The 25988-nt window shown below is 30.6% G+C and overlaps 3 protein-coding genes and 1 non-coding gene across 8 annotated transcripts; 3 read left to right on the top strand and 1 right to left on the bottom strand.

Moving 5' to 3' along the window:
• Nucleotides 1-3469: 3469 nt before the first annotated feature.
• LOC129888533 (protein INAPERTURATE POLLEN1) lies at nt 3470-4747 on the bottom strand. The gene is made up of 2 exons (XM_055963494.1): nt 4551-4747; nt 3470-4448 (listed from the first exon to the last, which is right to left on the bottom strand). Exons 1-2 carry the CDS (start codon nt 4564-4566, stop codon nt 3676-3678), a joined length of 789 nt encoding a protein of 262 aa, XP_055819469.1. The 5' UTR covers nt 4567-4747; the 3' UTR covers nt 3470-3675.
• Nucleotides 4748-12250: 7503 nt separating this feature from the next.
• Nucleotides 12251-14145, top strand: LOC129889888 (probable xyloglucan galactosyltransferase GT19). The gene has a single exon (XM_055965357.1). It carries the CDS (start codon nt 12668-12670, stop codon nt 13991-13993), a length of 1326 nt encoding a protein of 441 aa, XP_055821332.1. The 5' UTR covers nt 12251-12667; the 3' UTR covers nt 13994-14145.
• Nucleotides 14146-14847: 702 nt separating this feature from the next.
• Nucleotides 14848-14918, top strand: TRNAG-GCC (transfer RNA glycine (anticodon GCC)). The gene has a single exon. It is a non-coding gene; the product is annotated as a tRNA-Gly (tRNA).
• Nucleotides 14919-17330: 2412 nt separating this feature from the next.
• LOC129889887 (uncharacterized) lies at nt 17331-21829 on the top strand. Of its 5 annotated transcripts, none has more exons than XM_055965354.1 (5): nt 17331-17732; nt 18860-19074; nt 19326-19505; nt 19778-20351; nt 20454-21829. In XM_055965354.1, the coding sequence occupies exons 2-5, from the start codon at nt 18964-18966 to the stop codon at nt 21680-21682; spliced, it is 2094 nt and encodes a 697-aa protein (XP_055821329.1). In that variant the 5' UTR covers nt 17331-17732; nt 18860-18963; the 3' UTR covers nt 21683-21829. The 5 variants fall into 5 exon arrangements, with proteins under 5 accessions (XP_055821329.1, XP_055821327.1, XP_055821331.1 ...); XM_055965352.1 differs by having other exon boundaries at nt 18838-19074; XM_055965356.1 differs by having other exon boundaries at nt 17332-17417.
• The last annotated feature ends 4159 nt before the right edge of the window (nt 21830-25988 follow it).

Raw genomic sequence — 25988 nt, 5'->3', positions numbered from 1 at the left:
ATATCCAAACATAAACTTCAACTTCAAATCCATCGGATTTCAAATCATATCCCAATGGGGGCTTAGTTTTTCCAAAAATAAAAGGAAAAAAAGACTAAATTCATTGCACACCTTTGGAGTCATCGTGATCTCGAAATCTATCATTTAATATAAACATAACAACATATCTAGCGTACTCACATATAAATGAGATTTGGGGAAGATGATATATACACAACCTTATCCTCTGCGTTGTGATGGTAGAGAGATTATTTATGATAAACTTTCAATTCAAGTAACTCATATCAAAATCAATAAGAAAAGGAAAGCACCAATTTTAATCGTCAACCAAGAACAGCAAAAGTGTAATTTAAAATAGTGCAAAGATCCACATCATTTATTTTCTCTCTTCCTTTACTAGAGACTCTCAAAATCTATAGTACCAACTAGTTGTTTGTTTATTTTTCTCGGAAAATGTCATGGAAGCAAAAAAAAGATGTACAAATAAAGCAGCTTTAAGAATTAGGGAACACCTGTATGTGAAAAAGATTCCATTTGTTGCCAAATTAAGCAAATTTAAACATTTGGATAACAAGTTCGATTAATTAATAATAAACCATGATGATTTACATGATTAATGCTAAATAAAAACAATGTATACTGTCCTTTTGCATTATATTAGTGCAGTGGACTAATATGGAAATATAGCTGCAAGAGATCTTCACTGACATGAGGGAAAGTTTCTACTCATAATAAACCAAGTTGTAATTAGGAGTGATATTTTCCCCCCCTGCGATTTGCCCATGTGCCCTTCTTTTCTTTTCTTTCTATTTATGCCTGCCAGAAAGAAAGAAAAACTATATTTGTTTACAACAAGTTGTACATTTAATTAACATACTTTGTAGTATGGCCCAACAATAACATATATATCCAGTGAAATCTCACAAGTGGTGTTTGGAGAAGTTGATTGTGTGCACGACCTTATTCTTATCTTGTACAATTAAAAAGATTGTATCCGATAAACAATTTGTAGTACCGCTATATGAGAAAATGAACACTTCATGGCTTCTGAGAAAATGATCACTTCATGGGCTTATGAGATTTTAAGCTGAGATTCTAGGGTAACAATACCTTGAGGAGAGGATAATTTTTTCCTTGTAATTATGGACTTAGATTATTAGCAAAATGGGCCATGGATTGGGCTTAATAGTTGAAGGGTACACCATGTGATGGACTTGGGCACATTGAGGAATCAATTCATATAAGACAAGTATAACGTACATAAATCCCATAATGTTAAGAATCAATTATATTCTATTTTCAAATTACAAAAATCTCTTATTTTTTAAAAAATTCGGATACATAAGTCATCTTTCCTGATACATAGTGATGACTTTAATGTTGTTGCAGTAAAAAGGAAAAATTAATGGAAGATATGTTAATTGAATATTTTGTTACGTTTAAAATGGAAAAAAGTAAATAAAGAAAATATAAATTATGGAAAAACTTTATTGGTAATGGGATTCAATCCCTGGCAAATTGAAACATGCTAGTACAATTCAAAATTCAAAATTCTTCTTTCCATTCTTCCAAAAAAACTCTCAATTTTTGAATCAAAATTGTCGATAAATTGTACTGATACAACATGAACCTGTCGATCTTGTTGAGACATTTCGAAATCTGAAAAAGTGAGGTGAGGCATGAACGATACAAAAGTGATGGAATTGTTGTTGTTCAAAATACGGGAGTTGGTGGTGACTCCGGTAAGGGCTTTGAGTCAAGATCCATGGATGACGCCATTGTTAAAAGTGAAAAAAAGTTGAGGGAGTTGGTACAGAGCAAAAAAGAATGTGTAGAAGGATTTCATCATCATGTTTTTTTATTTTCAACAAATCGGATTGTTGATTTTTTTTCTATTTTGTTTGTTTATCTTTTTGTGATACATATAGGTTCAAATTTTTAATGTATCTAGTTGTTTTTATTTCATAAATTAATGTATCATACCTTCATTTTAATATTATGATACATTATATTTTTATCATGCACAATATATTGTGTTCAAATATTAACTTTGATACATAACCTTAATTTATTAAAATACAAATTAGTAAGTATCATATTCATAGTTATTTATTTGATACATAACTATTACAAAATTCATTATTTTTTCTACCAGATTCATACACCTTAACTTATTCAACTAGAAGGTTGTGTATCTGTAGACATTATCAAATATAATTGTTGATATATAAACACTAGTATTTTTATAACAATATCAGTTTGTATCATATTCATAGTTATGTGTATAACACGACATTGATAAAACAACTGATTGATTTTTTGTTGTTAATATTTTTCTGATATATATGAGTTCTGAACATGATACATAAATTTGAATTTATAATAAATGTATCTGATACACAATGACTACCAGTAATGTATTTATCTCAAATATAACATCTTATGAGCAACAATTACCTATTTAATGTATCTAGTAGAAATAATGTACTTAACAATTCAAACAAGGTACATAAATAGTAATGTATTATGATAAATCTATCCATCTCAAAAATACAATTCAAATGTAATGTATCATAATGTTGAAACAAAAGCATTATACATTAATTTAAGAAACAAAAAAATTAGATAAATTAAAAATGTGAACCTATATGTATCACAAAAAGATGAACAACAAAAATCGACCTTCATCCATATGTATCAACAATTTTTTAAGATGAAAAAATTAAAAAAACCTAAGTGATGGAAATAAATCCACCTCTTGAAAAACTTGAAATCATTAATTGGAAAGACAATATATTTGAAATTCAAAAATAGATTAATGGATACAACTGTGGAGAGATTTGTGGAGTGAAAAAGGGAAGGAAATCATGGGTATGATATTTTGAATTGATGTATCTGAAAAAGAGGATGATGGGAGCAAAAAATGGAATTTTTGATATTTTTTAGAACGATAAGAAAAATTAAAAAATACGATAAAAAGGGGTACGTAGTTAAGTAATTTTTCCATAAGACAACTAGATACTAAAAGGCCTAAGCAACAACCCCACAAACCAATTCCACAAATTGGTTGTGCCCAGGGACATTTTAGTGAACAAGGTGCTATATTGAGTGAATAGAGACTGGTTAGTACCCGAGTATCACAACCCAAGTTCATGACATATATTATTCTCTTTAGCTTAACAGATTTACCTCTCATTCCTTCTCTTCAACTCATACTTGCACCCCGCCCTTTGTCATGAACGTCAAATGAATCAATACTTTTGAACATTATTGAAAAAATATATATATTTGAATTCAACCCGATCTATTTGACACGCTTACAATGTGTGTAGAGTGGAAGTCGAGAAGAGTGCTTTCAAACTGGTAAATACTAAAAACTACCAAAAGGCTTAACAAAACAAACTCCATTGCATTATTTCAATCTACAAATTTCATCTCAATGCATAATTGCATCCACATGCTACTATGCTACAACTCAACAATGTAACTTTGAAATTACAAACTGCATAATTTTGGCGGGAAAAAAACTGAGAAATACAGAAATGAAACATTAGCTAGTTAATACTGTAGTCTTATCCTTGAAGAACCAGAAAAATTAGTGACTAATATGTAGAGATTAGTCAAAGATTAATGGCTTAATTTACAATTAGAATCTGTGCTCTGATTCTTCTGCAACTATAATACCAAAGAACACTTGTCAAACTGACTGAGCAATTCACGATTTCGAAACCCAACAAGGAATTGAGCTAAAGCTTCGAGAAAAACCGCCGCCTGATTAACATCCGTCACGTTCAGTATATCTGAAAGTACACTCCTCCGCAGCCTGTTCGCATCCACAAAAACGCCGACCAGTTCTTCCATCTCCGCCGCAGCTGATTCTCCCACAACCCCTTTCATCTCCTGCTTCCGCCCTTTACATTTCCCCCATTCCGCCGCCATTTTCTCCACGAACGCCGCCTGCGCGTCGCGTGCACGCGCCGCCAGTGCAGGCACCATTAGCCTCAATCCACACTCGATTTGATCGACCCCAGTCGTCAATTTCCTCGACGGACTCTTCCACGCCATTACCACATGCCAATTTTGCAGTTTATCGAATATATCTGAGTCAATTTCAGATTCTGAGTCGCCGATAAATGAACGGAGGAGATTTATGAAGAGGTACGGGTGAAGATCTCCCAGCCAGAGGAAAGGTTTTTCAAAGGGGTTTCTCCAATCGGGGTAAAGTACCTGAGCGACGTCGTTTGCGGCGGCGAGATCTAAGGCTTCGTAATATTTCAGGAAGTGACGGTGCATTACCTCGACGTGGGAAGCTAGAAGAATTGGGCCGGAGGTGGCGGATGATGACATGGCGTGACGGAGCTGAGGAAGGAGGACGTTCTTGAGAGTCTTGAACCATCCATCGTAGTAATCTTTAAATGGCTTCGAAGATTTCTTGAACCCAAAAAGAGCTGAAAAATAAATAAAAAACGAACACTGGTTAATTTCTTGAGATTAAATATGTACGATGTGTGTGTGTGTGTAAATGGAGTAGAAAAGGAAAAGGTACCCACCAATGGCTTTGAACATCTTGGCAAGAGAAGAATCGGCTCTGGGTTTTCGTTTCTTCTTTAGCAGTAAATGACGCGAAGAAGAAGAAGAAGAAGCAGCAGAGTTCAAATGGCGGGATTCGTTTGTTTATTTATTCTTGTTGTGTATGGGCTGGGCCTCTGGTTTTGCGGTTCTTTATAGAAAGACTGTTTCATTGGGCCAATAACGTTAGCGCAAAAAGGTTTCAAAGAGCCCAATATATTGAATACAATTTTCTTAAATTGTAATCCCCCGTTCCAAAATAGTTGTCACGTTTTGCATTTTGAGAATCAATTTGACTAACTTTCTAAGCTAAATTAGATTAGATTAATTTGATAGTTTAAAATTAAAATTTAGATAATCAAAAATTATATGAAAAATATTACAAACTGCAATTTTCTCGTATCAACAAGATAAAAAATTACATCTTAAAATGTAGGTCAAAGTTTATATCGTTTGACTCGAAAAAAGATTGTAACAAATATTTTGGAATGGAGGGAATATTCATTTTTTTCCTAGTGAAAGGAACTTCAAATTAAAGAGGGAAGCGTAAGTTCTTTAGAAACTGATATTCAGTTATAACTTGTAGATATTATGGTTCATAAAAAAAAAAGTTATTTATTATGAGGTGTACAGCATAGATGCAAGGTTGGTGACATCTTATTTGCTGTGGAGTTCAATTTCAGTACCAAGACAGATTCATCTTGTGGCTAGCCAATCAAAGGAAGCTACTTACCCAATACATTCTATTTGGTGTTATGATATATAGAGCTGTCAAAATGGGTTGGTCCAACCCAATTCTAAAGGGCTAGCGAGTTAAATGAGTTGGAACGGATTGATCATTTTAACTAAAGGGCCTATAAAATGGCAACTCATTCTAATTCTAAGCGGGTTACGGCTTGGGACGGATTGACCTTTCAATCAAAAAATGGATAACATTGACCTCTTAGAAAAACTATCGAACATTGATTAACACAACACCAATACGTCAAAAATTCGCATGTCCATGAATTACACACACTTTAGTGAAATACTTACAAAACAACAGAATAAGCAAGATACAACAGTCAACATTCATATGATTCATCAGAATAACATACATTAAATTATCATTGTTTTTCATAAACTAGACAAGAAAAGAGAAATGAAAAATTAGGCATAAGCACAAAAGTAAAAGAGGTCAAAGATTAATAGTTACAATAACTTCAATTGTCTAGTTGCTGGAAATTTGACAAAATAAAACACTGCTTAATATATATATATTAAATATTTTTAAAATTCACGACCCATGGACTGCCTTCTGAGGCTCGCAGGTTAAGCCTATGAGGCTGACGGGCCAAATGAGGTTGGGCTAAAAAGCAGTTCCTAAATGGGTTGAAAAAATTTAGCCCAACCCCACTTATTCAAGGGGTGGGGTGGGTCGGCCTCATGGGTCAAGTCCATTTTGACAGTTCTGATGCTATGTATAATTATTAGGGAAAATTATGCGGATAAGCAAACATATACTAGTTAATTAGCTAACATAGCTATAGTTCGAATTAACTATGGCTCGCGACAAACATCTAACTGTAATTACAGTTTGAATTTTGTATAATTCGCGTGATTATACAGTTGAATTTTGTATAATGCATGCGATTTATACAAATGTTGTTTGCGAATCGAATTGTATAGCGAAATACACAAACACTACAAATTGTATAGCGAATTATACAAATGTTGTGCATGAATTATATAGTGAAATATACAAACGTTATATAAAAGCTGCGAATTGTATAGCGAATTATACAAACGTATACAAATGCTACGCGAATTATACAAACGCTACTATAACTATAGTTACAAATTGTAATTAACAAACTATAGCTATGGAGCATAATTAAAGTATTTTTTAGTGGATATATGCGAAAATTGCCCTAATTATTATAGGAGAAATCATGATATTAGTAATACAAAGAGTTTTAATGCATATATTAGCATAGTTAAACACACAATTTTCCTTTAAAACTTTTTCCACATCGTTTCCACGTACTGAATAATTTTTTTGTAAACAAAATAGCTTTTTTAGAAATTATACAATGCATGTTCTTTTTAATATATCAAATCAAACATTGACATAAGAAATATAATCTCAACATTACTAATATAAAAATTACTAAAACCATAATATTCAACATCATTTTTACATGCCCTATCAAATGACCCGGAAGAAATCGGAAACAGTTCCAAGACAAAGTTGTAGATATGAAAGGTGCTACGTAACCGCATTCTACCAAATCATTTTTTCTAAAAAATTCTTTAATGTGCAAAATGCTAGCACAAAAGGGTAGAAAACAGTGCGATTTAAACAGATCAGAATAAACGATAGATCAATATTGATCGTGGTGGAACAAATATGATTTTTTCATTGTTTATCAAAGATCTTAGGTTCAAGTTTTGAATTTATTTTTTTTAATCATGGAGTACTTTATGCAGTAAAAATTTAAGAAAAAATTACTTAATTGAGTGTTTTTTAAAAATTAATTACTGATTTTAGCGATATTTTTTATTTATTACAATTTATAGCAATACATAGCAATATTATGATAAATCTACACTTGTATTAAAAGTAAATTATGCATACAATATAAATGCATTATAAGTGTTTTAAAATATATATTATGTTTGTGTAGTAAGAAATTGACATAATGTATTATAAATCTATTAAAGTATGTGATAAATGTATTATTTATCTATAAAACTTGTATTATATATGTTTTATAAATAGTTCTCTGCAATATGTATTAAAACTGTATTATAAATGTATTATAAGTGTTTAGTAATTTTTTTTATTGCTATAAATGATAAATATTTTCTTAATATTGTATATTTATGTAAGTTTCCCAAAATTTAAAGAGAAAATTTTCAAAACAACAATATGTTTGTATTTAATAGGACTCTTTAGCTATATTTTTAATATTTATTGAAAATGACAATAATTTGACTTGCTATTTCAAGACTTTTTGTATTTTTTTTTACTTTATAGAATACAAGTAATTAAAAAATAGGGTAGCCCGGTGTACTAAAGCTCCCGCCATGCGCGGGGTCCGGGGAAGGGCCTGACCACAAGGATCTATTGTACGCAGCCTTACCTTGCATTGGAGAAATTTATGGGAGAGTATCTTTCAAATATGATAAATGCTAATTACGTTACTCACTTAGAGATCCCAATTAGCGAATTAAATTATCAGTTTTCTCTCTTCCTCCATTAATGAGATTCAATCTCCTTCCTCCTCCCCCATTAACGATTCAATTCTTTTGTAAATGCAATTCGTTTGGTAAAATTTATGGCTACAAAAAGGAGATCGATCCGGACTGTTCATATTCGTTCTAATAACATTCCGGTATTTCAAAATCAATTTTGTTTTAAATTCAATTTTATTTCGAATTCAAAATAAATTTTAATGTTTATTCCGAATTCAATTCGTTGTGAATGCATGATATCGACAGATTTTCTTTGGTCATATCGAAGAGTATTTTCAGACTTGATTTGAAATCTTTTTTGATAGATAATTTTGATTTTGGTATGATTTTGAGTACAGATTAGTGGTGAATAAAATACAAATTGGATACGAATTACATTTTCTGTGTTTTTGTTAGAAATTGATATTTTGATTGATTTTGGAATACAAACTAATTGAGTTATATAAATTTTGAAATACAATATAATATATATATTTATATTTTAATTGGTATGCTTCTTAAAACCTGATTTATTTTAGATACAAAATTTGTATCCTAATTTGAATATAAATTTGATGACAATAAAAATAATTTAACTTATGGAAACTAATCAAATGTGCATTGTATAATATGGATACAATTTGACTATTAAATGGTACTGAGTATTTATATATATATATATGATTTTGAGGTAAAAATTGATTGTATCCACTTTGTTTGGGACCACAATGTCGTTGAGATACTTTTTATTTGAAAACTTCTTTTTATTGAATAGAACTAGTTATAGTTGAATAGTTTTGAATATTTGTATATTAATGATTTTCGAATACAATGTGTTTGTGTCTGATTGGAATACATTTTTTTTGTCTTATTGGAATATCTTTTTTTAAAATAATATAATTAGATATGGGGAGCGTTAGTCTTCTGATCATGCATTCGAGGAGATGAAACGAAGATAATTGCTATATTGATTACACAATAGAGGCTATTATAGTGAAAGAGTATGCAACATTTAGAGATTTAATGAAAGAAACTGCTAAACAAATTGGTGTTGATTTGAGATACAATTGTATGAAGTTGAAGTATAAGATCGAAGATAGCAATGCACCATTGACTTGTATCGACTTGTTATGCTTGACACATATTGCGATATTACTTTTATACAAATTAAATAAGACTAGATTTTGAAAAACACAACAAGCATGCTTATAGAAAAGAATATAACTTGAGAAATGATACAAAAAATAAAAAGATGGTCTGATGATAAGAAATTGGACCATAGTTAAGGAAAGGTACAAAAAATGAAATGAGATACAAATCAAGTTGAATGGAATATAGATCTACTAGCCTATAAATATTCAAAAAAAATACAAAAATCAATGAAATACAAATCAAATAGATTGAAATATAGATCTACTTGCCTAAAAAATATTCAGAAAGGAAAAAAAATGAAATGAAATACAAATCTAGTAGAATAGAATATAGATTTACTTGTCTATAAAAAATCAGAAAGGACACGAAAATGCATTGAAATGTAAGTTGCATGAAAAATAAACAATACTAAATGATAAATACAAAATAAATGGTAGATAAAAGATATCATTTTCGATTAAATTATAAATATAATCAAAGGATACAATTACTATTAAAAAATACAGATTTAAAAGACACAAATTATTATAACTAATTAAATGGCATACATTGGGATTGAATACATTCTAATATTGTAGATAAAATACGAATACTGAAAAATCACAGCAAAATACAAGTTCAATATAAATCTACCAAGATATATGATGAATATTTTGTTACCTTAATTAGTAAAATTCTTTTTGGAATTTTGAAAAAAAAATAGAGAAGAAGAAAGAGAGATAAGTGGGAATCGAAAAAAAAAGAGATGAGGGAATGGGGAAAATAAAGGTGACCATTAAGAGGGAGAAGAGGGAAACGTGGGTGACTTTATAATTAATTTTTTAAAAAATGTGTGCGTAATAAGTTGAGAAAAATTAGAAACTAAATTGGTATACTTATAATTTGCTATAAAAATATAATAGCTATTAATAATTTTTTTAAACTACAATCATTTTTCACTAAATAAGTTGATAATTTTGATTAATTCACTAATTTTTCCAAATTTAAATCAGTATAATTTACACAAATCTCACAGTGTTAAGAGTTAATTACATTATATATCTGAACAATTAACTAACTAGATTGAACTGTCCTATTTAACTGGATAATCAATTTAAATGATGAATATGATTTTTTCTCATTTTCCATAGGAATGATTGTTAAATCACCCTAAATTTATCACCTCATCCGTTTTAATCTGTTCGTCCGACTTTTCTTTTTAGTTTATTTAAAAAATATCGTTTCTTTCCTTTTTTGTTAACTCCTTAATTACAATTTTTCATATGAAATATTTAAGATTACTAATCAATTTTTTTTGATATATCCCACATATCATTTTAAACACGAAATACAAGTCTTTTTAATTTTTTAAAATTTTGTGTCAAATTAAAATAGGACAATCAAACTAAAACGACAATTATATTATTTATACATGATTAAAATATTTTTTCATCTGAACTCCTTTCGGTAGAAAGTTATATTATTTATACATGGTTAAAATAATTTTTCATGTATATATAGTAGATGTCGAACACCCTTCGACTAGTTCATGTGTCTAGTTCTTCATATTTTGAACTCCCTAGCCAAAATTCTAGCTTCGCCGCTGGACGGGAGTATTAGTTTACATAAATCTCACAATGTTAAGAGTTAATTACATTATTTCCCTACTCTTTTTCAAATTATTAATTTTTTTTAAAATTTATGAGTTTCAGATATATCACTAGACTTTCAGATACATCAACAAATCCGAATATATAAGGGAGAGAAGTATCCGAGTGGAGATATATATATCAGAAAGGGGATAAAGACGTATCACAGAGAGGATAAGACATCTGAATACAGGGGAGGGATGTATTCGAGAGGGGGATAGAAAGATATCAGCGAGTGGGGAGTGATGTATTCGAGAGGAGATTTTTAATTTTTTTAAAATGATAAGTAATTTTAGAGCTTATAATAAAATAAAATATGTATTTAAATATTTTTTTTAAAAAATTAATCAAGGTCCAACATGAATATTGATTATCGAGTTATTAAAAAAAGAGTGGCACAAATTTTGAATGGATTGATGCTAAATCTTGAGTTCACGACTTCATGTTTTTTTTTTGAGGAAAATGAATCAACCCAATGCACCAAATGTCAACTAAAATGGATCCATAAAAAAAGAAGCCCATGTTAAATGTCTGAACTGCCCAAACTATTAAATTCTTTTGTCGGTGTAAATTTTGAGAAAATAACAATTAAATTAGTAACACTCACAGGACGACAATATTGTAGAGCAGTTCTATAAAACAAAGTTTTTACTCCATAACAAAATTACACTTAAAATAAAGTCACCAATAAATCCCTCAAAAATGTCCCACTTTAAACAAATTCCTAAACTAATAACAACTCTACTCAGTTACTCAAAAAAACAAACCTCAATTCTAAACTGTATTTTATTTTTCTCAATTCTTAAGTGACACATCCAAAAGTCAATAAACTCAAGAAAATACTAACTATTCTTGAAAAAGAAAAATCAAAAATTGTCCTAAAGTCCCTGTTCTAATGAGTTTGACATTTCGATACTCTCATATTAACAAAATTAATTGACGTTGTAACTATAAAATTAATACATAGAATTTGATTTTTAAGATTATAATAAATGTGCTTCCAAATAGAAACTTCAATACTTCTATATGACTATAAATATATTTTTTTCAAAAGAGATTAAGGAAAAGAAAATGAAAGTATAATGCTAGGGATAGTCCGGTGCACTTAAGCTCCCGCTATGCGCAGAGTTCTGGGAAGGGTCCGACAGGGTATATTGTACGCAATCTTACCTTGCAAACCCGTGACCTCCTTGTCACATGAGAGCAACTTTACCAGTTACTACAATGCTCCCCTTCAAAGTATAATGCTAGGGGAAGTTGTAAAATTACCTTTCCTATTTTCTAGCTTTTCCCTCGGATACTATAGGCTTTGTCCGATACTCGAATAAGAAACAAGTTAATTATGCATTATTTTTTTTATAACTAATATGTTGTTTCGTAGATAAAAAACAAGTCATTAATACAGTTTTTGATTAATAATTTAGAAATCTGCATAATTAATATTATATATATAAATTATATGATAATTTATGCATTATTTTAAGAATAGAAAATAAAATTAACTAATACATAAATTTACTCATAATTAGTTTTTATATTACTAATATTTGACTAACTCTAAATAGTTAAGCATGTGATTCCTTACTTTTTATTCGTCCACTTTTAAATGTTTATCTTACTAAAAATAAAATTATCGTTTTATTTATTATTTGATTAAGATATGTATTGCAAAATAGTATTCTACATTGAGATAACTTCCATTTATTTCTGTTCAGATTGTTCCAACTCTATGGCAGCAGGGGTAAAGAGAAAGGGTGAAAGAGAACTCTACGTATTGGTCTCGCAGTATCAGAGTCCTGTCCACCATTTTCTCTGACTTGGTCTATCCTCCTTAAACAAACTGCCATCTGGGTTTCTATCTCTTTCATCACATCTGCCACCATTTTTTCATCTTTCTTCCAGAAACCCCATATCCTATTGATTTAGATTTTATTTTTTTTTGAGAATGTGAACTCAACCCATCTTCTCTTTTCCTTTTTAATTCAAGATTCAGAGTTCAATTCTTGAAATTTTGGGTAAAGATTGGATTTTGGATTTGATTGACTCATCTCCACCGACAGTTTCTTCAAACACAAAAAAATAGTTTCTTTTTTCCCCTTTTAATGGCCACCAATTTCATCACCCTTTTCTTCTTTTTTGTGTTTTTCCTCTTTAGCTTCTCTGCCACTTGTCAAGATTCTGATCTTGAAACGGATTGCACAAACAAATGGATCCATATCAGACATCTACCACCTCAATTCAACCTTGACCTTTTATCAAATTGCTCTGCATATCCTCTGTTTGGCAATTTCTGTCCTTATTTAGCAAACCATGGCCTTGGCCAAAAGACTCACAACAAATCTCACAGCTGGTATCGTACTGACCCTTTTATGCTTGAGCTTGTTTTTCATCGTAGAATGCTTGAATACCCTTGTCTTACATTTGATCCTAGTCATGCCAATGCAATTTATGTTCCTTATTATGGTGGCCTTGATAGCCTTAAGTACTTGTTTGGTCCTGAAGTTAATTCAAGTTTTCAGCATGGTTTAGACTTGTATGATTTTCTAGTACATGTTGATTCACCTAATATTTGGAGCAGAAATTATGGTCATGACCATTTTATGGTCATGGCAAGGCCTGCTTGGGACTTTAATCAACCTTTGAATAGTGATCCTATATATTTTGGTACTTCATTTCTTGAATTGCCTGAGTTTTACAATGTTACTGCATTGACTCATGAAGGTAGAGCTTATCCTTGGCAAGAACAAGCTATTCCATATCCTACTTCATTCCATCCTCCAAATTTAGCATTTTTCGAATCTTGGGTGAATAGGTTAAGGAGGTCTAGGAGGACCACATTGATGTTGTTTGCTGGTGGTGGTGGAATTTCAGCTAATCCTAATGTTAGGAGAAGTATTAGACTTGAGTGTGAGAATGTCACAAGTATGAGTGCTAATGGCACAGGGTACGAGAAGTTGTGCGAATTTGTTGATTGTTCTAATGGGATTTGTCAACATGATCCTATAAGGTTTATGAAGCCAATGCTGCAAGCTAGCTTTTGTTTACAGCCTCCGGGGGATACACCAACTAGACGTTCCACGTTCGATGGGATTCTTGCAGGGTGCATTCCTGTATTCTTTGAAGATTTGTCCGCGAAAAAACAGTATGGATGGCATTTGCCAGAAGAGAAGTATGAAGAATTTTCAGTGTCTATACCTAAAGAAGATGTTGTGTTTAAGGGGTTGAGCATTGTTGATTTTCTAACCAGTATACCAAGAGCTCAAGTTAGAAGGATGAGAGAAAAGGTTTTGGAAATGTTGCCTAGAGTTATGTACAGAAAGCATGGAAGTTCTTTGGGTTTGAGGAGTAAAAAGGATGCCTTTGATATTGCAATAGAAGGCACTTTGGAAAGAATCAAGTCTAGGCTTCAAGAAGTAGCAGCTCAATAATTATTTATTACCCTGTGTTCTAGTATATCTCTTATCGTTCTTGTTATCTATTACTATTACTATTATTTATAACACACTAAATGGTGTAGAGATAGTTTTGTATTCCATATTTCCACTGGTAATGAATCAATGTAAAGGCAATCAATTAGAAATTTTTGGTTACTATACTCCTAATGCTATGTAAGACAATGTATACAATGATCATGTACCAGAACTTAGTCCCTCTAACAATGGTGAAACTAACTGGTTTAGAGAATGTCTAATAAAGCTAAAGCTAAATGTTAATGATAAAGGAAACAACCTACTGTATTTGTTTTGCATACTTGTTTTTTATATGTTTTACTTGAGTCGAGAGTCTCTACCTTCACAAGGTAGGGGTATGTTGCGTACACACCACTCTCTTCAAACCCCCTTGCGGAATTACACTGGTATGTTGTTGTTAATGATAAAGGAAGCAAGAGTTTTGGGCCATACTAAAAGGGATTCAGGAGCATTCTGATAAATCATAATGGCATTAGAGGAAGAGGCAAAAGTTCAGTTCTAGCTGAATTCTCTTTGAACTGTTGCTCTAGTAAAATGTTTTGAATTTCAATATTCATACTAATGTACTGTGACATTATTTTATACTAGTATGAGAAGAACCTCACTATTATCGTATTCAATTGGCTCAGAGGATCAGGTTAAGACGTTGATTATCATAATGAGATGATTTTTATTTATTTATTTGGGTTAAACTAGACTTGTATCCGTGACATGAAAAGCAAAAGCAAAAGCAAGCAAAAACAGAGAGCTAGCGTTGAGTAGCCTAATGAAATAATATCGAGAATGAGTAAATATATGTCTGTGAACATCAAGCACCAGTGGTCTAGTGGTAGAATAGTACCCTGCCACGGTACAGACCCGGGTTCGATTCCCGGCTGGTGCAACATGTAATTTTTGTTCATTTCATTTTTCAACTTTAATATATGATGTTAGTATAATCTTCATTTTACCTATCTTTAAATTATTCACAAATCTTTTCAAATTTGCAAACATTACCTAGTTCACAAGTTATATCAAAACAGAATATAACTTCAAATACAATCTTCATTGACCAATCCTTAAAAGGCAAAATACATTGGAACCTCCTAAATTTGATTAGTTTAACACTAACACATCTGAATTCATGATTGTTTATGAAATTTATTCTATGATATGAATAATTGTTTTAAAAAAATAAAATCACAATAATTTTATGTGGTTTTTCCCCTAGGGATAATAACTGGATAAATATAATTTGTAAAACTATGACTTAGTTAAAACTGATGGATATTTCATTACAACTATAAATTGTGTCAGCAAGCTTTAGTCTAAGAAATAATGAATGAGAAACATTTATTTTTCAACCAAAAATGTCATGCTTCATTTGTCATTTGTTAGGCAGATACCAATTAAACCTATCAGAAAGACAGAAACATAAGTTTGGAATTATAATTTTTTTGGATTTCATTTTTTTTTACTTCCTACGTGCTCATTTAGTTTCCAGGAAAAAAAATAAGCAGCTGTCCCCAGACTAGAAGGGGACCATTTGTATATAACAAGATGATATTTATTATTGTGTTACTGAAAAAAGTCTTCACTTAAGAATAGCTTTAACACTTTAGGACCACTTACTAGCTTATATTGCTACTTTTATTTGTTTATTCAACTTATATGTATGCACCAAAAGTGTAAAAAATATATCTACTAGTTTTTAATACATTGGATTCCAATGCAAAACACCTACTTTATCCTTTTAATTTCTGTACATATTTTGTCATTTTGAAAATAGTTTTTAGGGATCGTTTCGTTACATGTTATGATCAGTGGTGGATCCAGAATTTGAATGTTATGGGTATTCATTTTCTTTAACGTAAAATTGCTATCCGAGAAGAGTTTCTTTTCAGAAGCTTACTAATATTTTTATAGTCAAGTTAGTAAATAAAAATAGAAAAGTGGAAAAATAATAAAGAAAAAAAAGAAGAAAATAACAGGGAAAAGGTATAAAAAGAAGAGTAAAAATCGTAAGAAAACATTTTCTATATGTAAATCAAGTTTTCGTTAAGATCAATGGGTTCTCGCTATACGTGGGTCTGTCCCTAATTATGATGAGATTTGTTATGCTGAAATTTGTACGCTAAAATTAGTTATTCTAATATTATTTCTTAGCGATTAGTTATTCTAAAATTGTTATTCGACAATCTCTAGATATTACACAAAAGATATGTAAAAAAGAATTTTCGAAAAAAATTGAGTAATTTATCAAAGAATTATAATTCGATATGATGAAGATTAGTGATTATGACAAATTGCATTTGCAAATATGTGGAGACGAAAAGCACATTATTCGAGACACAGTTGAAATAACAAACAGAGAAAAAAATGGAGATCTCAGTAATAATTGCACCAACTGGCATACAAAGTTATACATCACCAATTTATCGTTGCTCCCTAACAAATTTTCTTTTTTATTTATAACAATTTATATTTAGAGTAACTTATCAGTATATTTTCACGAGCATGGTCTGGGAGAATAAGTTATATGCAAATTTATGTACATATTAAAACAATTGTTTTCAATAAATAAAATAATATATTATCGCTCAAATATTTATAGGAAGAATGGTGTATTAATAATAGGACGTAGTATGTTCAGTGAGTCAATTGGCCACTTTTTGACACTCCCTTCCTTATATAAGCTGGTCTGCCTTTTTTTTTTTTCTTTTCTGTGGTGTTTACTATTTGTATATATTTTGAGATATATATATTTAGACCTATTCAAATATATTAAAATTTGATAAAAATTATAATATTATAAATTAATATGTATTTAAGTAATTAGCTTGCACAATTATTATCCTTATTATTTTGTTTCGGCCGGAGAAAGAAAGAAGGCCCAAAGTAGGAGCCCGTTTGGATGAGTTTAAAAAAAGTAACTTTTATGTATGAAGTGATTTTAGAACTTTGAAGTGCTGAAAGTTATTTTTATAAATAAGCAGTTGAGTGTTTGGATAAAAGTGCTTATGTTGAAAATAAGTGTTTGAATTTTAGGGTTGAAAAATAAAAAGGGTAGTTTGGAATTTAGTTAAAATATAAAAGATATTAAAGTAATTTCCATGGTCAAACAAAACGACTTTAACCACTTAGAAAAAAAAGTTAGAAATTCTAACTTTTCATTTTTGACTGACGAACTTAGCATTAGTCAAATACGTCCAAAAGCTAAAAAGAGGCTTTAAGTTGATTTTGACCAACTTAAAGCCCATCCAAACGGGCTCTAGGAGAGGGAGTGGTTAAGCAGAACATAAGAGAGAGAGAGAGTGTGTGTGTGTCCCAAAAAACAAAACTGAAAAAGAGAATTGGGGTATTTATGGATGATGAAGAAAGATGATCCCACACTATTCTTGTGGTAAATCCCACGCAAAGGCAAAACCTTTAGCCTCCAAAGATACCATCTTTTCTTCACTTTCAACTTGGGTTTTTTCACTTTCTGTAATCTTGATTTTTTTCTTTTATGTGTGTGTGTGTTTATTAATGGTGGGTGAATAGTGTAATGTCCGGCAGCATTTAATTTAATCTTCTTGGATCGGCAAAAACATGTCCTCTTCTTTCACCTTCCTATAATACTCTGTCTTCTTTTGTTTCTCATAAAGTACAAACATTTAAGGGTAGTAGTAAACAAGCTGTTTTTGCTCAATGGGGTTATGTTGAACTCTTCCTTCTTGTAAGTCTTTTCCTCTATGTGTATGACTATGTGTGTGTATGAGAAAGAGATCTCCTTTTTCACTATGGGGTTCTTTAGATTCAATGTCTCTTATTGTGAGCATTGTGTTTTTTCCTTTTTGATTGATTTTTTTATGAATATTTTGTTAAGTATTTACATTCTTTCTCTTCTTGTTTCATTTTTCTGTTTATGTGTTTTGGTTGCATGCAGTTTCTTAATGGTGTTGGTCAAAAGCAAAAAAATAATAATTCACATAAGCATTAAGCTCCAATGTAGTATATTTTCATGGGTTCTGTTGCACATTTTTTCCTGAGAGAATAAAAGACCATCTTTTATGGTCTAAATTTATCAGTTTCTGTTTTGTAATTTGAGATTATTTCTATGTCTCATAAATTGTTTTTCTTTGTTTACTTCTATTCTTACAATTGAAAAAATATTCTATAAGAAAAAGACAGATTAAGGAAAAAACAATGATTGAGCTTACAAGACTTGGTCAATAATACATTTAGTTCATCTGAGTTGTTCTGTTTGTTTTCATTAGCTGATTACTGAACTGTTTGGCCTGCTGAAAAAAAAAAATCTCTTCTTTCTTTATGGTGTCTTCACCTGAGTACTGTAGGTTTATTCTTCGCTCTTTAAGATTGAGTGTAGAGAAAATTACATTAGCAATTTTGGCATGATACTGTATTATGGGGTGCAAACTCTATATTAGATCTTAAGTGAAGCTGATCACAGGAAATGTGGTGAGAAATTTTACTTTTTCAGCAAGTGTTGCTTATCTGATCTTGAACTAGGATGGCTACTTAACCAACAAGAACTTCCTGGTTCAGGGTCATATAGTGCTATTCGCACGAGATTCTTAGGATTTTAGTTAACATAATGGAGGAACTAACGGACGATTATTAGAATTTTGTATTGTAATGGACTGGGAGATATGATATTATGTTGAATGTGAAAATCTTGAAAATTTGGTGTTGTACAACAGAAAAGTATGTTCCTTGTCATTTCATAGTGTGATCATTCTTTGTAAGATTTGTAGATGAGAATCTGTCTCATCACTGATTATTTCTTCTGCTTTATCTTCTACCTTTTGTGTTCTTTTAAGTGGTGAAAGCATGAAACCACAGGATTGGAGTAGCAATGTGGAAGGTCCTTGCAACAGTTGACAATCCATAAACTTGCGAAACTCAATTGAACTGCTGATTAAGACTTCATTTCTTGAGAGGCCATAATGTTGTTTAGTAACGATTATGATCTGAGTTTATCATTGAAGTATAAGGAACCTGTGAAGGATGCTTTCAAGGAGACATTACTCAGGCAGGATCATACATTCAAGAAGCAGGTACTAAACGATAACTACTACATACATATTTTGTTTGAGATTTGAGTGACCTCAAAGTGAAAGTAGCCAATTTATTAAAAAGGTTTTTTAAAATCACAACGTAATAAAAATGTCGTGAGTATACTACCTGTAAACATTGTATATGGACTTGAGGTCAAATTAAGCAAGAAAATAAAAAGGAGGTGTATAAGCAATAGTGGACAATATGTTCTTGTTCTTTTCTTTTCACCCACTTTTTCCTATTTCTTTAGGTTTATGAACTTCATCACCTGTACTACACACAAAAGGACACGATGAAGGATTTGAGCTGGAAAGAGTTGGATGGAGCTTATATTAGCAGAGGAGGACAACAAGGAAATCCAGTTGCATTTGGAAATTTTAGCAGACCATCTATGTCTGTTGATCCGAAGAGACTTTGCAGCATCCCTAAGGTAATTGAACGTGAATTTTTTTTGTAACGTGCCAAGAGTCTTTCTAAGTTTTGTTCCTTTTTGTTCTTCCCTTTGCTGAGCACTACATTTTGACGAATAGCTCAAAGAGAAAATGTCCTGCTTACGAAGAAAATCAGAGAAAAGCAAAGCAAATAGTCTTCACTTTGACCTAAAGAGATAACATGTTTTGGACCTTAAAAAGATCCCTCAAGGGCATGTAGCTTAACTTGAAGTCTGTTTATGTTATTATTATATTTCCTCATGTGCATCAGGTGTTCAGCTTGTTGCAAGAGCAGCAAGGCACCTTTCCAGGGTTCCAGCAACGGCTTTCAAATCCTCAAATTTGTCCCACTCATTATCTTGAACATATTGATAGGGGGAACTTGAATAAGAGACTTGGTTTCTGCAATAGTTTAGAGAATTCAATCGAGAAAAACCATTATTACCATGGTGGTGTAGCACATCATTTTGAGGAGGTTAATCTGTCATTGAGCATTGGTAGGAACAATTTGAAAACAAGTGTCAGTACAAAGACCTTTAATCATATAATAGATTTAGAGAAATCAGATGCTACTCTGCGTGATACCAAAACAGGTGGCAGAATAAAGACTTGGAATAATTTTATTGATTTAGAGGAATCAGACCAAACAGTGTCCAATGCAGAACTAAAGCCACGGTCTCCTCTGGGTTCTGCTCTTGTTTCTTATTCTGGATATAAGCGTGATTACCAATGCATCCACAGCTTCACAAACAACATTACAGATAATTGGTTTGATGGGACTACAAGAAATTATTTTGTTCCAGATGGAAGCACAAGTTGTCTTGACAAGAACCCTTTAGCTGAAGGTCTGACAGTTATTTGCCCTTCGCGCACTCACAGCTACGAATAATAGAGCACTAATAAGATTATGCTTCTCTGTGTTTATCTAATTTCTGCATATTCTGCAGGAGTTGAACAATGTGAGCAGCCTCTCATTTCTGGAGATATATCAGGAAAAGGCAAAGTTCTTTTTTCTGATGAACGAGCTTTTCTAGACCTTAACAAATCCATATTTGATGATTCTTTTCAATCAGATGATCCTAGCTTGGCATGTTCTTCAAGTAGTGCTTCCTCAAGGGAGTCGCACGGACTGACTGGCGAACCTCGTGGGAGCACCTTTCCCACTGCTTCTTGGAGAGAGCAAGATGATGGCTGTCCGAATGAGACCTCTGCTTTTGTTCCCCAAAAAATCCTTAATTCTGTGACTAGTAGCAGCCATGGTTATACAAGAATGGAAAATATTGGAGTTGAACAGTTCTTGATAAACCTCAATCAGCCACTTTCAAACAGTAGTGGAAATCCTTGCAGACTCATTATTGAATACGAAAAAGATGACTTGACTGTCAAATTTCCGGACAGTGATGATCAAGTTCCTAGTACACCAGAAAACAAAAGCAAGAAAGCCAAGCATGATCCAATGTCTTCTCCTGAATATAAGACACAAGATTTTGTCAAGGATAGTGGTCCTGATAGATCTCTTTCGTCATGCAAATCTTCTTGTTTTGAGGATATCTCAAGTGGCATAGAGACCATGCAATCCAGAGCTCAGTTGAAAAAATCAAGTACCAAAAAATCTGAAACACTTAAAGCAAATGTATCTCCACGCCAGGAGGATGTCGACTCTCCCAGTAACAGTGATAACCAAATGGGAGAAACATCAGAAGTCGATGGTCAGATCATAAGAGGAGCAGTGTCCCTCATTTATCTTGCACTGGAATGTTCTGAACCAAGCGCTTCTATTAGCATGAACAAGATTGAAGGTGATCAAAATACGGAACAACAACAGTGCTCGTCAGACACTTTTGAAGAAATGGTGCTCAAACAACGTGAAAGCTCCATTGACGACTGTTGTGTGACCTCAAATGCATTTGAATTCAATGCCATGGAGAGAAAAGACTACGGAATAGCATTGAAGAGAGGAAGGAGAATGAAAGATTTTCGGAGGGATATTATGCCAACCTTGGCAACACTTTCTAGGCATGAGATTTGTGAGGATATAAAGATTATGGAGACAGCACTTAGATCAAGAAAATACAAGAAACTGAGGTCCAAAATGACTGATGGAAACAAGTGGTTCAATCCTGTGAGAAATAGGAGATCCAGACTCAACTATGTAGGCCGTAAGTATTATTCATGAATTATTGATTTCATGATCATTGATAGGAGGAAACAGTGACAAATTTAGCAAAGAAAATTGGATCAAGGAGTTGTTATGGAACTTGTGACTCTTGACCATGATACTATGTTTTGACATCTATGTTAAGAGTTCAATTTTGGGTCATAATTTGTGCAGTACGTCTGTGTTTTGCTTGTGTTGTCTATGTTTTACCTCTCAGTTTTTTAAGCAACTGTCTAATCTGAGGTTTCTAGGTGGATAATTTTGTTAATTGAAAAGATCATCATGCCTTACTATTTCTAAGACAGAGAACAGAACTCCATCTTATCAGAAAATATCAGACATGCAATCTAAACTAAGAATTCTGTTTGGCATTATACCCTCAGTTATTTGAAGAATATAACATTAAAAAAAGAAGAAGAAGATAATTCCAAACACACTTTATCAACCAAATGTATGTTATGAATTGGAGGTTATATATGATTCTGTAGAGTCTTTGAAATAGAGAGGTCATGTTCTTTTCTGCACTTAGTTTCACTAAATGTGTCTGTTAGTACTTCCTCTCGTCTCGCCATGACTTGAGTAACAAAAAATTACTAGCTTATTGCATTGTTATGAGCAGAACAAACCGGGGGACGTGGAACAAATAAATTAAAAAGATTCTTATTCATTTAAGAGAAATCTTACTTTAAACAAATTAATAAATTGGGTTGGAAGAATAGATCACGACTCCCCTAAACTTGTTGGCTTTTATTTGGTGTACACCTAAATTTTGTGTTGGCTTAATTATCTTCCTCAACTTGGTAATTTGATAATCACGCCCCCCCTGAATGCTGGCAACTCATGGATGTGTAATACACGCACTGCCACATGGATTTTTTTGTTCATGTGTCTTTTTTTAGAATAAAATATATATATATTTACCTTTTTAAGTTCATTAATTATTTAATCATCTTTTCAAGGCCAATTTTATATTAAAAAAATTGAAACAATGATATTTTGACTATATTTTTTTTTCCTTTGGCTAAAGATAACGATATTTTAATCAAGACCAGGAAAAAAGAAAATACTAGAAATAATAATTTTTGTATTCAAAGAAGAACTAAATAAAATTTCAACAAAATATTTTATTTATTTGGCCCAAAAAAGGAACAATGCACAATTGAAATAAATAAACTTTGCACGAAGAAAATACATTTAAAAAATAAATATGGATAAAATAAATAAAGTTCCAACTAAATTTTATAAATTTGGGTCTTGAAAAATAAAAGAAATATATATCAACAAATAATTATTGTATCTGAAAAAGAATTAAAATACATTCAGAATAAAATATGCAATGTATATTAAAAAAAGTAAAGAGAAATACGATTGAAACAAATAAATCATTATATTGATTATGTGGCATTTAATAGTTGAAAATATCCAATTGAAAGCAAGTCTTTTCGATTTTTCTTCCCTCTCACGCGATTAAAAGAGAGTGCATTCACGCTCTTTGCCATATCAGCATTCAGGAAGGTCGCGACTATCAAATCACCAAGTTGAAAAGGATAATTAAGCCAATACAAAATTTAAATATACACCAAATAAAAATCGATAAATTTAGAGAGATTCTGATCTATTCTACCCAAATTGGGTTAGGAGGATTTTAGACTTGAGGCTTAATAAATTGCCACAATAGATGGTGTGATATGTTAGAAAGTGCTTTGGATCACCTATTGTTGCAGAGTATCCTCTTATTAATAAGTTAAAATAACTTTGTTTTTAATTCAGGTGAAAGTCAATTTCTTCTAGCAGTAATGGAAAAGAATCGATTGCAACTTTACTGTTCCACCGTATTAAAAATAAATATTCATTTTTATTTGTCATTTTTACATATCATTAAATAATATATATATTTTTTATGCTTTATTCTTATCATTAATTACTTTTTTCTCAAATCATTTTTCAAGACTTAAGACTATACATCAATTAATATTAGTATTATAAATAAATACTCATATTAATTATTATTTTTTAAGAAGCGTGTAAAGTTTAAATTAAGATAAATAAATAAAAGTGAACCGAGGAATCATATATCTAAGATATTCGATGTATGTGAAATTTTGGCTAGTTCTCCTAATAACTTGATCCTTTTTTTCCGCAATTTATGAATTTTTTACCTTATGATTTAAAGATTTTTTTAGCAAACTTAACATCTTATGAGGAAACTTAATCATAGTCTAAAATTTTGTAAGTTTTTATAAATATTAGATAATAATCTAAAAATTAATCAATATAGGAGTGATATTCATACAACAATTAAAAAATATTAGTACGAGTTTAAATGGTAGCCTAAAAAAGTAACACTTGCATGAATCGTTCTACCGTTATTCCATATACACTAAGCCATGACTGCCAGATATATTTTCAACTTTCATATGTTTTATATTAAGTTCAGACAATAAATAAATGAATAAATATTACTCCATCTATTTCAAAATAAGTATAGTTTTAGCTTCTTTTACACCCATTAAAAAAGTAGAAGGTGTGATTTAGTAATTTATTGTTGTTTATTAGAAATTAGATGTTTCTTGAGAAATTGATCACTATTAACAAAAAAATAGTTTTTTTAATTTAAGAGTATACTCTAAGCGTTCCAAAATAATTGATGGTTTAGGCCATCTCTAATCCATGCCAAATTTTACATCAAATATTATATTTGGTGTAAAATTTAATGCAAAGTTGCTCTATAATCCATGTCAAATTTTGCACTAAATTTGGTGTGTGAATAGTGTAGCAAATTTGGTGCTACACTATTCATCACACCAATTGTCCTTTATTATTATTTTATTATACAATATTTTTAATTAAATATTATATAAATTGGTATGTTTTAATTAAAACATTTTATTAGTTTTACGTAATATTTTTATAATATTAATTTTAGATTAAAATTTTAATTTTTTTTATCTATTATTTTCCTTTACTTGAATTTTTTTGAAATTAAATTTATGTTAGTTCTACTATAAATTTGAATTGGATATAAGTACAATTAACCTTGACAAAAATTAAATATGCAAAAATATAAATCTCAACATAAAAAAAATTAAGGACAAAGAAGCTCATTTTGAACTACGTAATACATTAATAGAGCATTTATGAAAGCATCGTAGTAATCTTGAAAGTTGAAAATTCATGTAGAACTTAAAATAAAAAATTTAATCGTGTAATGTTTATTTAATTATATTTCATTAATGATTTCACTTTTATTTGTGTTATCCATTATTATATATAATATGTAATATTCGCTAGCAATTTATATTATTTAAAAAATTATGATATAAAATAATTTTATATTAAATGACTATAATTTGAAACAATATGAAAATTATATATAGTGAATGTTTTTTACAAAGAATTTTGTTTTATGAAATAAGAAAATATAAATGAAATAAGAAATAATAATATAATAAAAAAAAAAGAGAATTTTTTTTTTTGGTGTAAAATTTGATACATTGGGTTGGAGTTAATTTACACCAAATTTGATGTCCTTAGAATTTGAAGAAGGAATTGATCTTATTCTTTCAAAATTATCCTTGTTTACATATCCAAACATCATTATTTAGATTTTCTTTGATTGGGGTAAATTAGTAAAATTACTAATTATTTTCTAGGAATTAGATCGTAGTTTTTTAAGGAATGTGTCCAAGCTAAATATACCACTTATTTTTTAAACCAAAGGAGCAACCAAAAAAATTATTACTTTTTGCTGAATCAGCACATATTTTGAGAACAAATATTTATAAAATTCTACAAGAAAATATTCATCTTGATTTTAATATTTTTGGGTGAAATAGGAAGACTCAAGTGATGATTGCCTCCTAGATTAAATCATTATGTCGCCCTATTATTAATTAAACATATTATTTCAATTCAAGATTTGAGCAACTTACTTGGAGATCATTCATTTACTTCAACATAGTAAATTTTTTATAGTCAAAATGGCATGGTAGGGCCTCAGCACTTCTTATTGTTTTCTATAATTTTCTCTTCATAAAAGAAGTTTGATGAAAATAGTTGTTTTTTTTTTTTAAAAAAAAAGGAAATTCTCTTTAATATAAGACCCCACCTTGAGTTTCTAGAATCTGGTTGATTTGGGAAATCTTGCAAGCTATAAATTAAATACCATATTTTATGAGATTGTGTACTTTTAGAGTGAAATTTTTGGATTTAAAGAGCATTTATTGTGCAACCTGTTTATCCAATTAACTCGTTGAGGATACTTCTGTCTCAAAATAAATGTGGTGTTTTTTTATTTATCTTAAGAAAATATTAATTAGAAAAA

This window comes from Solanum dulcamara, chromosome 5 (genome assembly GCF_947179165.1).
Source record: "Solanum dulcamara chromosome 5, daSolDulc1.2, whole genome shotgun sequence".
Taxonomy (NCBI): Eukaryota; Viridiplantae; Streptophyta; class Magnoliopsida; order Solanales; family Solanaceae; genus Solanum; species Solanum dulcamara.
The sequence above is the reverse complement of the archived record's forward strand: the minus strand, read 5'-3'. Positions and strand labels throughout refer to the sequence as shown.

What these genes read in the sequence shown, in the direction of transcription:
- LOC129889887 (XM_055965354.1), top strand. Translation starts at nt 18,964, where the DNA reads ATGTTGTTTAGTAACGATTATGATCTGAGTTTATCATTGAAGTATAAG. An exon ending in ATCATACATTCAAGAAGCAG is followed by an intron (nt 19,075 to 19,325) that starts GTACTAAACGAT and finishes CTATTTCTTTAG; the next exon opens with GTTTATGAACTTCATCACCT. An exon ending in GACTTTGCAGCATCCCTAAG is followed by an intron (nt 19,506 to 19,777) that starts GTAATTGAACGT and finishes CATGTGCATCAG; the next exon opens with GTGTTCAGCTTGTTGCAAGA.
- LOC129889888 (XM_055965357.1), top strand. Translation starts at nt 12,668, where the DNA reads ATGGCCACCAATTTCATCACCCTTTTCTTCTTTTTTGTGTTTTTCCTC.